General features: G+C 38.4%; 2 protein-coding genes and 1 pseudogene across 2 annotated transcripts in view; 2 read left to right on the top strand and 1 right to left on the bottom strand.

Annotated features, from left to right (window-relative positions):
* Window positions 1-9,043, bottom strand: part of XKR9 (XK related 9) — a 36,494-nt gene extending 27,451 nt beyond the window's left edge. The window contains exons 1-2 of the mRNA XM_030304018.1: window positions 8,935-9,043; window positions 2,566-3,100 (exon numbers count right to left, since the gene is read on the bottom strand). Of these exons, the coding sequence (XP_030159878.1) occupies window positions 2,566-2,837 (272 nt within the window). The 5' untranslated portion in view covers window positions 2,838-3,100; window positions 8,935-9,043. The remainder of the gene's footprint in view (window positions 1-2,565; window positions 3,101-8,934) is intronic.
* Window positions 3,155-4,919, top strand: LOC115506047 (annotated as a pseudogene).
* A 2,617-nt stretch (window positions 9,044-11,660) lies between the features above and the next one.
* Window positions 11,661-15,463, top strand: part of LACTB2 (lactamase beta 2) — a 32,873-nt gene continuing 29,070 nt past the window's right edge. Inside the window, exon 1 of the mRNA XM_030303758.1 lies at window positions 11,661-11,824. Coding sequence (XP_030159618.1) covers window positions 11,703-11,824 — 122 coding nt within the window. The 5' untranslated portion in view covers window positions 11,661-11,702. The remainder of the gene's footprint in view (window positions 11,825-15,463) is intronic.

The following is a 15,463-nucleotide window of genomic DNA, read 5'->3' on the forward strand; positions in this document are numbered from 1 at the left end:
TGCAGAGCCCAACACAGGGCTCGATCTCACGAACCGTGAGTCATGACCTAAGGCAAAATCAGGAGTCTGGCGGTTAACCGACTGAACCACCCAGGCACTCCCACAATGGAGTATTACTCAGCCATAAAAGAATGAGCTCTTGCCATTTGCAACAACATGGATGGACCTTGAAGGCATTATGCTGAGTGAAATAAGTCAGAGAAAGACAAATATCATATGATTTCACTTATCTGTGGAATCTAAAAATCAAAACAAGACAAACAGAAACAGACTCATAAATACAGACTGGCAGTTACCAGAAGCAGGGAATGAGAGGATAAGCAAAATAGGTGAAGGGGAGTAAGAGGTACAAACCTCCAGTTATAAAATAAATGAGGATAAAAAGTACAGCATAGGATATGTAGTCAATAATATAATAACTTTGTGCGGTGACAGATGGTAACCACACTTATCCTGGTGAGCATTTTGTAACATATATAATAGTTGAATTACTGTGTTGTACATCTGAAACTAATATATAAACTATACTTCAGTTTCTTAAAATCCATTTAAAAAATAAAAACTATACTTTTATATATCAGCAATAAAAAATTGGAAATTAAAATTAAAAATAAATAGCACTTATAATAGCATCCAAAAAAATGAAATACTTAGGGATAACTATAACAAAACATATATAAGACCTATACATTAAGGACACCTGGTGGCTCAGACTGTTGAGTGTTAGACTCTTGATTTCTACTCAGGTCATGATCTCGTGGTTCATGAGATCAAGCCCTACATAGGGCTCTGCACCGACAGTGCAGAATCTGCTTGAGATTCTCTCCCTCCCTCTCCCTCTGCTCCCCCACCTCTTGCACATGCTCTTTCTCTCTCTTTCTCTCTCTCTCTCTCAAAATAAATAAATAAACTTAAAAAAAAGACCTATACGTGAAAAAACCACAAAACTTTGTTTAAGGAAATTTTCAAAAGTCTAAATAAATGCACAGAAAAACCTTGTTCATGGACTAGAAGACTAAATGACTCAAAAGTCTTAAGATGCCTTTTATATATGTATATGCACATCTTATCATACGTAAAATTATACCTTAATAAGCTGATTTGTTTAAAAACTGATCAGTATATTTATTGTTGACACAGACTTGCCTGGAACAGAGTTGTATACCAGTTATGCATTACCCAAGTAAGACCAAGGAACCTCAAGCTAAGAATTTAAATGGAGATCCCATCTGATAGACCTTTTAGGCATCTCCTAAGAATAAACTCAAAGCCTCTACAGAGGGCTTGGTGAAGGCCCCACAAATAATTTTTTCAAGAGCAATGACCAGAACATGATCATTGACACCAGGTACACAGGAAAACAAGGCCATATGAGTACTCGACAGCAGAAGCAGAACCAGTTGGAACAAACCTGAAAAGGCTTCAGACATTGCAATTATAAATGAAACAACTAAGGAAATTATAAAAAGTGACATAGCAGACTTGAAAAGAACCAAATAGAGTTTCCAAATATAAAAATTATAATAGTCAAAATCTGAAACTCTGTGGTTGGATGTAATAACTTTTTGCCCACAGCAAAAGAAAGTACTAGTGAAATTTTTTAAAGAGTTATGAAAAAATTCACAGAATGTACCACAGAGAGTCAGAAAATAAAAATTGAAAACATCTAACACGTAACACTCACGTTAGATAGTGTGAGGTCTAATTTATATTTTCTTGGAATCCCAGAAGGAAATGTGGCAAAACTTTAGAAAAGACTGGCATTTAATTTCTGAATAGCAACAATGGAAACCCAAGAAAATATAACATGCAGAGACAAAATAACTACTCACTAGATTTCTAGAGCCACTAAAATCTCTCTCAAGATAGATGGTTATTAAAATAGCCCAAATTCAAAATCTAACTGTAACAAAACAATTAATCCTATCATCTTAATATTTGTCTTTAATTTTTCTCTTTACCTAGAATATATATATTGCTTTTAACATAATTAAATTCCTTAATATAATAATGAAAATGTCAGATGAAATTAGACATACGGAAAATCACAGAATTCTCAGGACTATTTGGATCCTAGTTTCTTTAACTATAAAATAAGGTTTTGAACAAGATGATTCTTAAGGTTGTTTTTAGTTCTGCACATGGCTACTGCATTATTGCAGTAAAAATTTCATTTAGTTAAATCAGTGGCATAAGTAACTTGAAAAATTAAGTGCTCTATCAGAGTTGCAAGTGATAATCTATATTTACATTATCAGGCTTGGAATATAAAATAGAAGATAAAAGATTCACAAGGCACAGAAAAGAGTCATTTCCCTCCTATATTAAGTGAATACATATCAGAAAAAATAACTTAATTAGGTAAATTAAAACATTCTATTAATGAACCTGGAAAATTCTAACAGTACAGCAATGACTCATATAAGCACTGATACTAAGGAGCAAGTAACCTTTGTGCTACATGCAAATAGGGGATCTTTGTACATTTCACTACCCAAACACAGAAACATAGTTTTTATTTGGATGAAGGAAAAACAGTGTTAATGATCAAAAGTGTATGCTCACCTTGTAAAAACTCCTCCTTGCAAGCAATGAAGTAGAAGAAAACAATGCTGACTTTCTTGGCCTGCTTTTTTTAAATCAGCCTTGAACCAAGAATAACTAAAACACTGAACCACAAGTGTTCCAAAGAACATAAAGCTTACTGTTAAAATACCAAAAACATATTGTCCTTCATGGAAAAACCTGACAGACACCCAGATGTCCACAATTAAATCAGTTATATAGATTACAATGCCAAGAACTGACATCATAAAATTCAATTTAGTGTATTTCATTATGAATCACTATAGCTCTTGGTTAGCTACTTTTTTCTCTCTCACACACACACAAAGAACAAATATTTGTGTCCATTAGGATAGCAATGAATTTTAGTTTCTGTTCCCTGAATTTATTCAGAAGAAAGAATAAATATTATGAGATTGGAACACTAAAACTAAAGTGACTAATTTTAATTTTCTTTTCTAAACCTCCTATCCAGATCCAATGTTAAAAGTCTTCATTCAGTTTTCTCAATGATCTTCATTACATATGACAACACCTAAAATGAAAGATACATAAAAGATTCTAAAAACCTTGAGTATAATATTAGTCCATGACTTTATCAAACATGTACTTTTTCTAAAAACAACATATTACCACTACATACAGTTCTTATAATAGCTTTGGTAAAGTAAAGCCTGAGAAATAAACTTATTAGTTGACAACTTCCTGTCAGACTACTTACCTTTTAAAAACCATAACCTACTAACAAAAATATTTATCAGTTGTCTATCTAAAGTGGCAAAAAACTAGAAATGATCTAAATGTGGCAACATAAGGAATTGGTAAATAATGGTAGATTCACAAAATGCAACATTACACAGCTACCAAAAAATATTTAACAAAGGTGCAACAGCTATGAAAATTTTTAATATGGTTCTTAAATTTTATTTTAATTCATTGGTTAACACACAGTGTTATATTAGTTTCAGGTGTACAATATAGTGATTCAACTATTCCGTACATCACCCAGTGCTCATCACCACAAATTCACTTCTTAATCCCCCATCATCTATTTCACCCATCCCCCCACCCACCTCCCCTCTGGTAACAATCAGTTTGTTCTCTATAGTTAACTTTATATGGTTTCGATTCAGCAATTCTACCTAAGAATCAAGCCTAGGGAAATAGTCACAAATGTGTACAAAGATATGTGCTCTTTGCAAAACCTGTTTTTAGAACAGCAAAAAGTTGAAAACTATTTAGATGACAAGAGACCTAGTTCAATAAGTTAATTTACCTCCATAGCAAAGAATATACTATGCAACTTTTAAAAAGAATGAAGCAGCTCTGTACAAATTGACTTCAGAAGATCTCCAAGATATGTTAAGCAAAAAAAGCAAGTGCCAGAAGGAAAAATATAGCATTTATGGTTTTCAATTATATATGGAGAAAGTAAGGAAGTTGGGAGTAGAAAGTAAATGCAATTTCAACCCTGTAATTAATTACTCTTTTATATTGTTGGAGTTTTTTCCAGAGACATGTACTCATGTATTACTTATATAATCTCTTAAAATAAAAATAATAGTAAATGATACTTTTAAAGAATTTGAATGACTGGAAAAAATGTTTATGCTACTAATGTTAGCTAACATTTACTTAGCCCTATGTGTCAGGCATTAAACTAAATCTTATACAAGATTTAGATGTAAGGTTAAATTTGATGTAAGATTAATTCTTACATCAAATTTAGGAGATAGGTACTACTATTACGACCCCTATTTTATAAACGTGGGCTGAATGCAATCCACAGACAAAATCTGTCTGACTTGAAAGATGTTCCCACATTTCGTGGGATGTGTGTGTCTGGGCCCTTTGTACCGGCCAGTGGTGCTCTCTGGTAAAGGCATGGAATTGGTGGCTGCAGCCTCTAGGCTGGGTAGAAGCAGGGGACTTAAACCAGACCCAGAGCCAGAGCCAGTACAGTGGTAGCAAATGGACTGACCATTACTGCTGCCGGATTTGCAGGCTGTTATAATTTTGTAAGCCATAAACCATACGGAGCCTAAAGCAAAACAAGCTTTTCAAAGTCTACCAAAATCTGCCTTCAGTGGTCGCTATTACAGAGGTGGGTTTGAACCCAAAATGACAAAATGAGAAGCAGCACTAATAGCAGGAGTAAGCTAAAAAAAAATAATAATAATAAAATAAAAACAAAAAATAAGTAGTAGGCATAAGCTCTACTGCCAATAAAGGAAAAATAAGAGATGCTCATCAACGAATTAGGATTTTAAATCACCTAGAAAAGAGAGGATCTCCTTATAGCAGCCAAAATCAATGAAGCTACAGATTTACTACAAGGTCAAGCTAAAAAATGAAGTAAATATGCAATGATTTTTTTTTAATTTGAGACAGAGAGAGAGAGAGAGAGAGAGAGAGAGAGAGAGAGTGGGGCGGGGAGGGGCAGAGACATAGAGAGAATCCCAAGCAGGCTCCATGTTCAGCATGGAGCCTGATGTGGGGCTTGATCCTGGGATCATGACCTGAGCCGAAATCAAGAGTCAGACACTCAACAAACTAAGCCACCCAGGTGCTGCATGTGCAATGAATTTTAAGTTCTTATTAGTCTATGTTTAAGAGTGCCAGCTTTTTATAATAAAATGTTTCAAAGCTACAAAAAAGAGGAAAAAGAAAAAAAGTTTGAGTCAACAGTGTTTTTTTTTAATTTTCCTAAGTAATTGCCAATATTTCATATAAAAATCCAGATTTTTCACGGCTATCAAAAAACTGAAAGATCTGCTACAATAGGCTAATATTCCTTCATTAGTAGTGGATGCCTCCTACTAATGGGGGCATGCTCTCTCAAGTTCACCACAGTAGCAAGCCACCTAACTTCAGTCATTTCAGCAGCTGGGTCTCAATGCTAATACAGCTACCTACTAGCTGTGTCTCCTTAAACATGTTCTTTTGCCTGCCTATGCCTTATTTTCTTTCACCTGAAATATGGAAATAATAATGGCATATACCTCACAGGGTTGTTGTGAAAACTAAGAAAGGTAATATGTATAACACACATAAACCTCTAGCACTTGGCATACAGTTAGAGCTCAATAAATGTTAAGTAACCATCATTACCTTTCCTGCCTCTCTGATCCCTGTAAACATCTGAGTTTGCCATCTTTGACTTCACTTTCAAGAATGTTAAGTAAAAATAAATACTGTGGCATGTTCTTATGTTGAAGTACTAACCACCAGTGTGACTGTATTTAGAGATAGGCCTCTCAGGAGGTAATGAAGTTTAAAAGGAATAATAAGGACAGAGCCCTAATCCAATAGGACTGATGCCCTTATAAAACAAAGTGACAGAGGTGCCTGGGTGGCTCAGTTGGTTGAACATCTGACTCTAGCCCAGATCATGATCTCGCATTCATGGGTTCAAGCCCCATGTGCTGACACAGCCTGGAGCCTGCTTCAGATTCTGTGTCTCCCGGTCTCTCTGCCCCTCCCCCTGCTCGCACTCTGTCTCTCTCTGTCTCTCAAAAAATAAAATAAATCGTTAAATTTTTTTTCAATGAAGTGACAGCACAGACCTATCTCCCCCACACACCCTCCTCCCATACACTCACATGAGGACACAGCAAGAAGGCAGTCATCTGCAACCAACAAAAAGAGGACTCACAAGAAACCAACCCTGCTGGCAACATGATATTGGACTTCTGGACTCCAGAACTGTAAACAATTAATTTTTGTTGTTTAAGCCACATAGTCTGCGGTATTCTGTTACGGCAGCCTGAATAGACTAACACCTGATATGCTCTATAAAGAACATTTATTACTTTAAAAACCAGGAGGGGGCAATGTTACTAAAAACACACACAACCCAATACTTACAGTGTTCTCGTTATTTTACCATGTATAAGTATTTTGTTTAAAAGTCTTCAAAATTATATTAAAAGGTATTTCACTCTTCTTACAGAAAAAAAAAAAAAAGCTCGCTATTACTACTCTTCCTGTCAAGAATGCTGTGGCCAACAGGATAGAGAAAAATAATTTTAAAATCTGAGTTTTCCCTATCCAGCAGGCCATGAATTTCCCTGCAGTATGCTTCTTATTTTAAAATGAAAGACATCATGCCCAACATAAGCATGAAGTTTAGGAGGATGAAATTTAATCAGAAGGTTCTGTTCAATTGAATTAAATACTTACTTAGAACCTACCATGTGCTATTTTAGGCTTTTGGGATATATCAAATGACAAAAGAGACAAAAATTCCTGCCCTTGTGGAACTTACATCCTAGCAGAGGAAGACAATCAATTAACAATAAAAACAGTAAGTGAATGAAATATTATACTGGAAGGTGATAACTATTATAGAAAAAAAACACAACTCTAGGAGTTGAGAGTAGAGATAGTCTCATCATGAGTTGAAATTTTATTTTTTTTAATTTTTTTAATATTTACTTATTTTTGATAGAACACAAGGTGGGGGGGGGGGGAAGAGAAGAGAGAGGGAGACACAGAATCTGAAGCAGGTGCCAGGCTCTGAGCTGTCAGCACAGAGCCCGATGAGGGGCTCAAACCCACAGACCATGAGATCGTGACCTGAGCTGAAGTCGGTCCCCCAACTGACTAAGCCACCTGGGTGCCCCCCATTATGAGTTGCAATTTTAACTAGAATAGTCAGGACAGGCCTCACTGAGGAGGTAGGCAAATGAGTAATGAAATTAGTTATATCTATATCATGTAGAAAAGTTTTCCAGGTGAAAAGAACAGCTAGTTTGAAAATCTAATGTACTAGATTTCAAATATATCCTCCAGAAACAAAAGCTCCACCAAAAATTGGCAAATTCCTTACCATGGTCATACTGGATGTGTTCAATGTGCATCCAAACCCTGTTCTAATATCATTCTAAAAAATATAGTATTTTTGTAAGTTTTTATTTAAATTCTAGTTAATATATAGTATATAATATCAGTTTCAGGAGAATTTAGTGATTCATCACTTACATGTAATACCCAGTGCTCATCACAAGTGCCCTCCTTAATACTGATTACTCATTTGGCCCATCGCCCGCCCACCTCCTTTCCAGCAACTCTTAGTTTGTTCTCTATCATTAAGAGTCTCTAATGGTTTGCCTCCCTCTTTTTTTTCTCCCTGCCCCTATGTGCATCTGTTTTGTTTCTTAAATTCCACATATGAGTGAAATCATATGGTATTTGTCTTTCTCTGACTTATTTTGCTAGACATAATACACTCTAGCTCCAACCACATCACTGCAAATGGCAAGATTTCATTCTTTTCGATGGCTGAGTAATGTTCCATTGTATAGATATACACATCTTCTTTATCCATTCATCAGTCAATAGATCTTTGGGCTCTTTCCATAATTTGGCTATTGTTGATAATGCTGCTGTGAACATCGGGGTGCATGTGCCCCTTCCAATCAGTATTTTTGTATCCGTTTTGGGTAAATACCTAGTAGTGCAATTGTTGGGTCATAGAGTAGTCCCATTTTTAATTTTAAAAATGAAATTTGTTAAGCTTCACTACCTAGGGAAAAGAATATCACATATATAATGGAAGAACAGATAATAGTAACAATAGCTACCACTGCTGAGGGTTTACTATGTGTGAAGTATTTTTAGACACATTTTATTTAATACTCACAAATCTCTATGAGAAGGGTATTATTGGCCAGAATTCTGAGGCTTGTGAGTTATCTCTAATGAGTAAACTGACTTTAATGTAGATAATTTCCTTAACGTTACAGACCTAAGCACTCCATGGGTACATTTCTTAATCACTATCCCCACAAAGATAGTTTCCTTTACCTGGCCTGGATATGGAAATCACTTGCAATTCTGAAACAAATTTTACAAAATGGCAAAAATAATTTCTAAGTTATTGGCAAAACATCAGACTCAATAGACTGATCTGACATGGCAACTTCTATATTCCTAACTTAGTCAGGCAGAACATAATGCCAACTGGAAAGAAAACTACATAGCAAGGCAATAAACATAGCAGCTCTCATAAAGAGGCTCTCCAGCTCCTTCAATGACCACATAGTTGTATAAATTATATAAAGGATGGTTCCTATCTATCCCTACAGTATAATCACTGTTCCATTTATCACCTTAGGACAAATAATACCACCTACAAAATTTGACTTCATAGAGAATTTGTGATACTTGCTGACTTAATAGGACAGTTTCAATCCAATTTCAGTCAAAGGTCAACCCAGCTATGTGGCTAACTGGCTGCCAGCCAAAATAAATAACCTTTGCCCACTGTGTGGGATCTCTTTGCAATAATCCAGACATCCGAAGAAATAAAAACTAGCAAACTTTCGTTTGTTAACCAAATTCAATACATATAAAATACAGACTTACTTGTCAAGTATAAAAAGCTGTCTTTAACTCAAAGTCCCTTCTGGAAAATCTTCATCCTTGGCATCTTTTATTTCTTCTTCACTGAAAATAAGTGCCATTAAAGGGTATGTAAACCTTTAAGATCGAATACTAAAATGAAACTGAAATCATCTGTTAGTCATATTATGGGATTTCCTCATCTAGTGATAACAGAGTTTATGTCACTGGAACTTACAGTACACCCTTTCATAACTATCACATTGGGAGAAGGAATCACATGGCCCCTTTTATAAGTTAACTAGGTTACAAGGTTTTACTGTATTCAAAATTTAAGTTTCAAGAAAATACAATTTGTTTCCCAGCATATCCAAGTAGATGACAAGTGTATGAAAAGGAAGGAGAGAGATTGTTCAATTTGAAGTACTCTGATAAAGAAATTTACGAAGTATTTTTAACTTAGTACCACCTACCTTTTTCAAACTATATACTTTCTCAAACCCTATGCCCCAAGAACATATGATTACTGGTTTCTCTTCCCCAAATAAATACTACAGTTCTTCTATTTCCAAGCCTTTTCTCAACATTATTTACTGTTTAGAATACCCTTCCTACCTCCACCTACCTGATCAAGTTCTATCAGTCCTTTAAGAATCAGTTCAAAGCCCTACCACCTTTAAGCTTTCCCAGATCTTCCCAGTTAATTTGATTCTCCCCTTCCCCCTTGCAATCCCACCACTTCAACTATACTTCTCTAGGATTTACCCACACATGCTTTAAAATAAGATAATGTATGTCTCCTTCCTAGTTATAAACCTCTAGAAAGCCAACTAACATTTTTAACACCCCCCCGTATGTCTACAACAATACGTTGCACATTGTAGGCAGATGATAAATGATTGTAAATAAATTAACTGAACAGAATATAAAATATTTCATCTTATTTCTTGAAGAAGGGCTTTAACTTCAAGTCACATTTCTAAACATATCCACAATTTTGTATCAGCAGCCTAGAACTCTTCTGAGCTCAACACATATATCCAACTGTCTATATATTTCTTTACCAGAATATCCCATAATCATCCTAATTTCAGTTTGTCCAAACCAAGTTCACTACCCAATCTCTATTCCTCCTCTTCTGCTGGTGTCTAATGTCTCAAATCAAGTCACTCAACTTTTATATTATTTGTTGGGTCCATTCTCTGCCAAATGAAGAGCTTGGCAACAGATTAAAAGAACTTGAGATGGAACCCACAAAGGAAAGTCTAACTTAAAACAAAAAGTCAAGGGATAGAAGAATGGAGCTGCCCACAAGTCCCAGAAATTATTGTTCTACCATTTTCTCAAAGGTTGGCTGACTTTCCAGCTCAGGGATTTTAAAAAAGGAAAATGGAAGTAGCTTCCTGACTGAATACCCATTAAATGATGGCTACAAATAAATAAAATTGGGAAGTTGAAAATGCCTGATGTGGGGAATTTTTATGATTCTTCCAAACATTTTTTTTTAAAGGGCATATTGCCAGCCTTCCTATTACAACGGGGATAATTTACGTGATTATTTCAGCAAAGGTTTTTGAAACACTTTTCCATTAAAAGTACATCTTTGAGACACAAGGCAAAGAAAATGTTATACATGATACAGGTGTGTCTTTCAAGAAATCTGGAATAGTAAACTAATGATTTGCAAAATAAATACTGTACAAATTAATAGCAGTCTTTTCTTCAGAAATACCCGCAAAAAAAAAAAAAAGTTAAACTGTGTTTCCTAAATTTTAGAACCACAAGCAACTACTGTCAATTTCTCATTTGTTTTGAAAAAGAAGTGGGCTGGGACAGTGAAGATGATCTAGATCGCTTTTGAGGTAAGGCTTACAGACGATTGTCGTAACTCAATGAAACTGATCATAGGATCTGTGCATTTCCTTTTAGGTAACTTGTAACTAGATTTTTTTTTTTTTAATAGGTAGCAGTGGTTAATACTGGGATAGTTAGTGCTGAACAGCTTAGAAATGGACTCCTTATAGAGAAAATAACTCCCTTAGGTCTTAGGCACACAACTCCTCAAGGCCGACCGAGGTGTCTGGGCAGGAACACGGCCCGCGGAGGGAGTGACAAGCTCCTTGAACGTGACCAGATGGGGGCAAAGCAGCAGACGCTGAGCGGGGGTTCATAGCTGTCACCTGGGCAAGTCTCCAAATCGTTTTTCATTTGTAAAGCGGCCATAAAAATAGCGCCTACGTCTTAATGTTGTGAGGGTTAAATAGTGTCTAGAGAAAGCACTCAGCATAGCAGTAAGGACGAAGTAAATATTAGCTGCCGCTATTATAAAAGATTCACAAGCTCCTTCTCCCTCACACACACACTCACACACCGCCATGGCCTAAAAACAACGAGGTGCCAGTGTTTTGTAACCAACCTCACACCTGCCTGCCCTTTGCTCCACTACAAGACTTCCTGGGTTAAAACGTCTCTCGACCACTGAGATGAACTCGCCCGTCTGGACACAAATCCCTGTGAAGGCACCAGGCCCTGTGACAGGCGACAGCGCCCGACGAGCCGGAACCCAACCCGGCCTCAAGAGGCCTCGAGCCACGCGCCTTCGCTCGCCCGCCCTCCCGCCGGTGCCCGCGCAGCCCGGGAGGCGTCCTTTGACCCCTGGCCCCGCCCCCAGCACAGCTGAGTTCTCCTCCCTTCTGGCGAGCGCGGCGTCAGCTGACTGCCGGCCCCGCCCCGAGCCTAGTCACCAGTTCCGCGCTCAGGTCTCCGCGCGTCGGCGGGTGGCGGAAACCGAGATGTCGACCATCCTGCTGCGCATCCAGCGGCTGTCCAGCAGGGTGGTGCGCGTTCTGGGCTGTAACCCGGGACCCATGACCCTGCAGGGCACCAACACCTACTTGGTAGGGACCGGCAGCAGGTAAACGTCCCTCTTCCTCTCCGACAAGCACCCGGGCCTGCGGGACACACGGAACTGGGGTTGTGACGACTGCTCGCCGGAGACGGAGAGGCTGTGAGCCGGCACCCTGGAGCTCGGTGACCTGCCCGGGCCAGGCTGCCCCACTCAGGACCACCGTCAGACGCCCCGATTCCAGCCATCCCCTAAATCACTGTAGTACCGGGTAGTAGCTCCTCTAACTGACAAATAGCCGATGGGGGAGAAATAATGGAGGAGGGGGAACCTTCCTGTTTTTGAAACCCCACTTACTTTGCTTGATGTTGAATGTCAGAGTGAGTGTATTTAAGATGTTGAGAAATTAGGATCGCCTAGAGTTAGTAATCCAGAAAAGCGTTTACTTTGCTCACCTTCTGCCTTTGACCTAGTGTTTTGCTCAGAGTATAACTTGCCCTTCACGAAAGTAGATTTCTTGTGCTGAGACCTTTTTCTTAATTCAGCAGCAGAGGGCAGGATTTTCTTGCTTGCAAATTGCTCAAGTCTAGAGGCCCCCCCCCCACCCCCCAGCTCTTGGGAAAGAGGAGCCCACTAACAGATTTTGGGTTTTGTTACTATTGTGTGGCCTCATTTAAGTTATTTTGTTGGTGGAATAACCTATCTGTATTTCTAAGATTTTTCACTTATTCAGCTGCATTGTTTTAGTGTAATTCTGCAGAAGTGGGGAAGTGTTGTACTGCACAAATGTGCATGGAACAGTTTTTGTAGGCTTCGTCTTTAGTATATATCCTATGTCATACAAAATAAAAATAACAGTTCTCCTTGAACCTAGAATTTAATCGTATATTTCAAGATGTGATTTCCAAAAACAGTTTAGTAAGAATAATTGGAGTCTTCGTTTGAAGTGTCTGCTGTATTTGCTGAATGTTAGATGGAGCAGGATGAAAGGAAGTGGAAGTATTAAAGTCAGGAAAACAAAACTTAAGGAATCGGAAATGCTAAAGTCAGGAAAACAAAACTTAAGTTCAGAGTAACAAGGTAGGATCAAGTAGGTACAAAAGCTTTGCTTTGGGCTGCCTCCAGAACTAGAAGGATAGAAAATTCAGCAGAAAACATACCTCAGAGCTAGGATAGACTCTGTCTTGGCTGGGACTCCCTCACCCCAGGAAGTCCCTAGGCATTTCTTCTCTCTTCAGCGTGTCATCTTAAACTAGTTCCCACGTCAGTACCATGATAAAATGGAATATAGTCAGAATTACCCTGAGAAGTCTCTTAGGAGGCACTAAGTTGGAGGTCGTGTACTATCTAACAATGAATTCAGTGCAGCCTGCTTTTCTTCCAGCAATGAAGCAGATGGCTGGTTCTGTTTGAAAACCAGATGACGAAGTTGGCTTGCATTTAGGGGCCATGTTGTATGAAAAATACATACTGTATCTTTAAACACTGGAATCACTTTCACTGTAGCAGAGTGCTTGTGGTAAAAGGGACATAGAGAACCTGGAAGTGACTAAGGGAAACTTTCATAGTCTCCCACTTTATACTGCTTATGTTACCACTCACGTCAACTCATGGGGTGAAGTGGCCAGTGGAATCACTCATATATGACATATATATGACGAATTCATACAGTGGAGCTAGAATAACGTGCAGATGATGTTACTCTACTGTATAAAGTAGAAGTCAGGTGGCAAGAGATGAATATTAATTTGGTACAAATAAGAGATCAGATATTGGTATCCACTTGTTCTGCACAAAACAGTTCTAAGATCACAGGTGGTGCTTATATCACCAAACCTAATGATATTTCTCCATTCCTATCTTACTTGGACTTCAGTACCTTTTGACACTATTGACCATTCCCTCGATTTACTAACACCACAGTCTCCTGGTTTCCTCTTATCTCTCTAGCTATTATTTCTCAATCTTCTTTATAGAATCAGCCTCTTTACCACATCTTTAAGTGTGTGAGTTCCTCAGGATATAATCGTAGTTTCTCTTCTATTCTCATGCTGTATTCTCTATCTAGGGGATCTTGTCTACTTCCTTGGCTTCACGTATTATCTATCCATTAATAGCTCCCAATGTTATAGCTCCAGTTTAGGTGAAATACAAACTTGATCTTCAGACTAGGATATCCAGCTCCTTTTCTTAAATCTCTACTTGGATGACACAGCCACTTGAAACTCAGTGTTTCACAAGCTGAACTCCTGTGCTTTCCACCAAACCTGGTCCTCTTCCAGTCATCCATATCTCGGTAAACAGAACCATCCCCACATTTGATCGGTGCAAATGCTTAGCACCCTCCCTGCCACTTCTCAGCTTCCTGCACACACTTCCATGCCATTTGGAGGATCTCTCCATGTCCACTTCTGTCACTCAGACTGTGCCAGTATGACTGTTGCTTACGCTTCCAGAAAGCCTAACTGGCTTCTCTGGAAGTGTTTTTGTCCTTCTTTAATCCATTCTCCCCCATGTGGCAGGAATAGTATTTTCAAAATTAAAATTAGGTCTTGCATTTGTGGCTTCCACTTGTCTCATCAGCCTCATCTACAACCCCTCTCCATCCCAGCCAGATGGGTTGTATTCATTCTGCCCCCTGGCTTTCATGCAGGTTTTCCCCTAAGTCTCCCACTTATCCCTCTCCTCTTTACCAAGCTATCTTCACTCATCCTGTAGATTTCAGGATGAACTCTTCCAAAATATTTCTTCAAGGAAGCTGTCCCTGGCCCCTTAGACCATGTTAGGTTGACATAATGCACTGTGTTAGCACTCTATGCTTTTCATGGTCCTTCCTTGTCTTAGTGGGGAAAAAAAAATGATTTTTTTCTTTTTTTTTTTGTTTTTTGTTTTGAAATTTATTGTCAAATTAGTTTCCATACAACACCCAGTGCTCATCCCAAAAGGTGCCCTCCTCAATACCCATCACCCACCCTCCCCTCCCTCCCACCCCCCATCAGCCCTCAGTTTGTTCTCAGTTTTTAAGAGTCTCTTATGCTTTGGCTCTCTCCCACTCTAACCTATGTTTGTTTGTTTGTTTGTTTTTTCCCCTCCCCCATGGGTTTCTGTTAAGTTTCTCAGGATCCACATAAGAGTGAAAACATATGGTATCTGTCTTTCTCTGTATGGCTTATTTCACTTAGCATCACACTCTCCAGTTCCATCCATGTTGCTACAAAGGGCCATATTACATTCTTTCTCATTGCCAAGTAGTACTCCATTGTGTATATAAACCACAATTTCTTTATCCATTCATCAGTTGATGGACATTTAGGCTCTTTCCATAATTTGGCTATTGTTGAGAGTGCTGCTATAAACATTGGGGTACAAGTGCCCCTATTCATCAGCACTCCTGTATCCCTTGGGTAAATTCCTAGCAGTGCTACTGCTGGGTCATAGGGTAGGTCTAAAACCTCCCACTGTTTTCCAGAGTGGCTGCACCAATTTGCATTCCCACCAACAGTGCAAGAAGGTTCCCGTTTCTCCACATCCTCGCCAGCATCTATAGTCTCCTGATTTGTTCATTTTGGCCACTCTGACTGGCGTGAGGTGATATCTGAGTGTGGTTTTGATATGTATTTCCCTGATGAGGAGCGACGTTGAGCATCTTTTCATGTGCCTGTTGGTCATCTGGATGTCTTCTTTAGACTTTAGAGAAGTGTCTATTCA

The sequence above is a fragment of the Lynx canadensis genome, chromosome F2, assembly GCF_007474595.2.
Source record: "Lynx canadensis isolate LIC74 chromosome F2, mLynCan4.pri.v2, whole genome shotgun sequence".
Lineage (NCBI taxonomy): Eukaryota > Metazoa > Chordata > Mammalia > Carnivora > Felidae > Lynx > Lynx canadensis.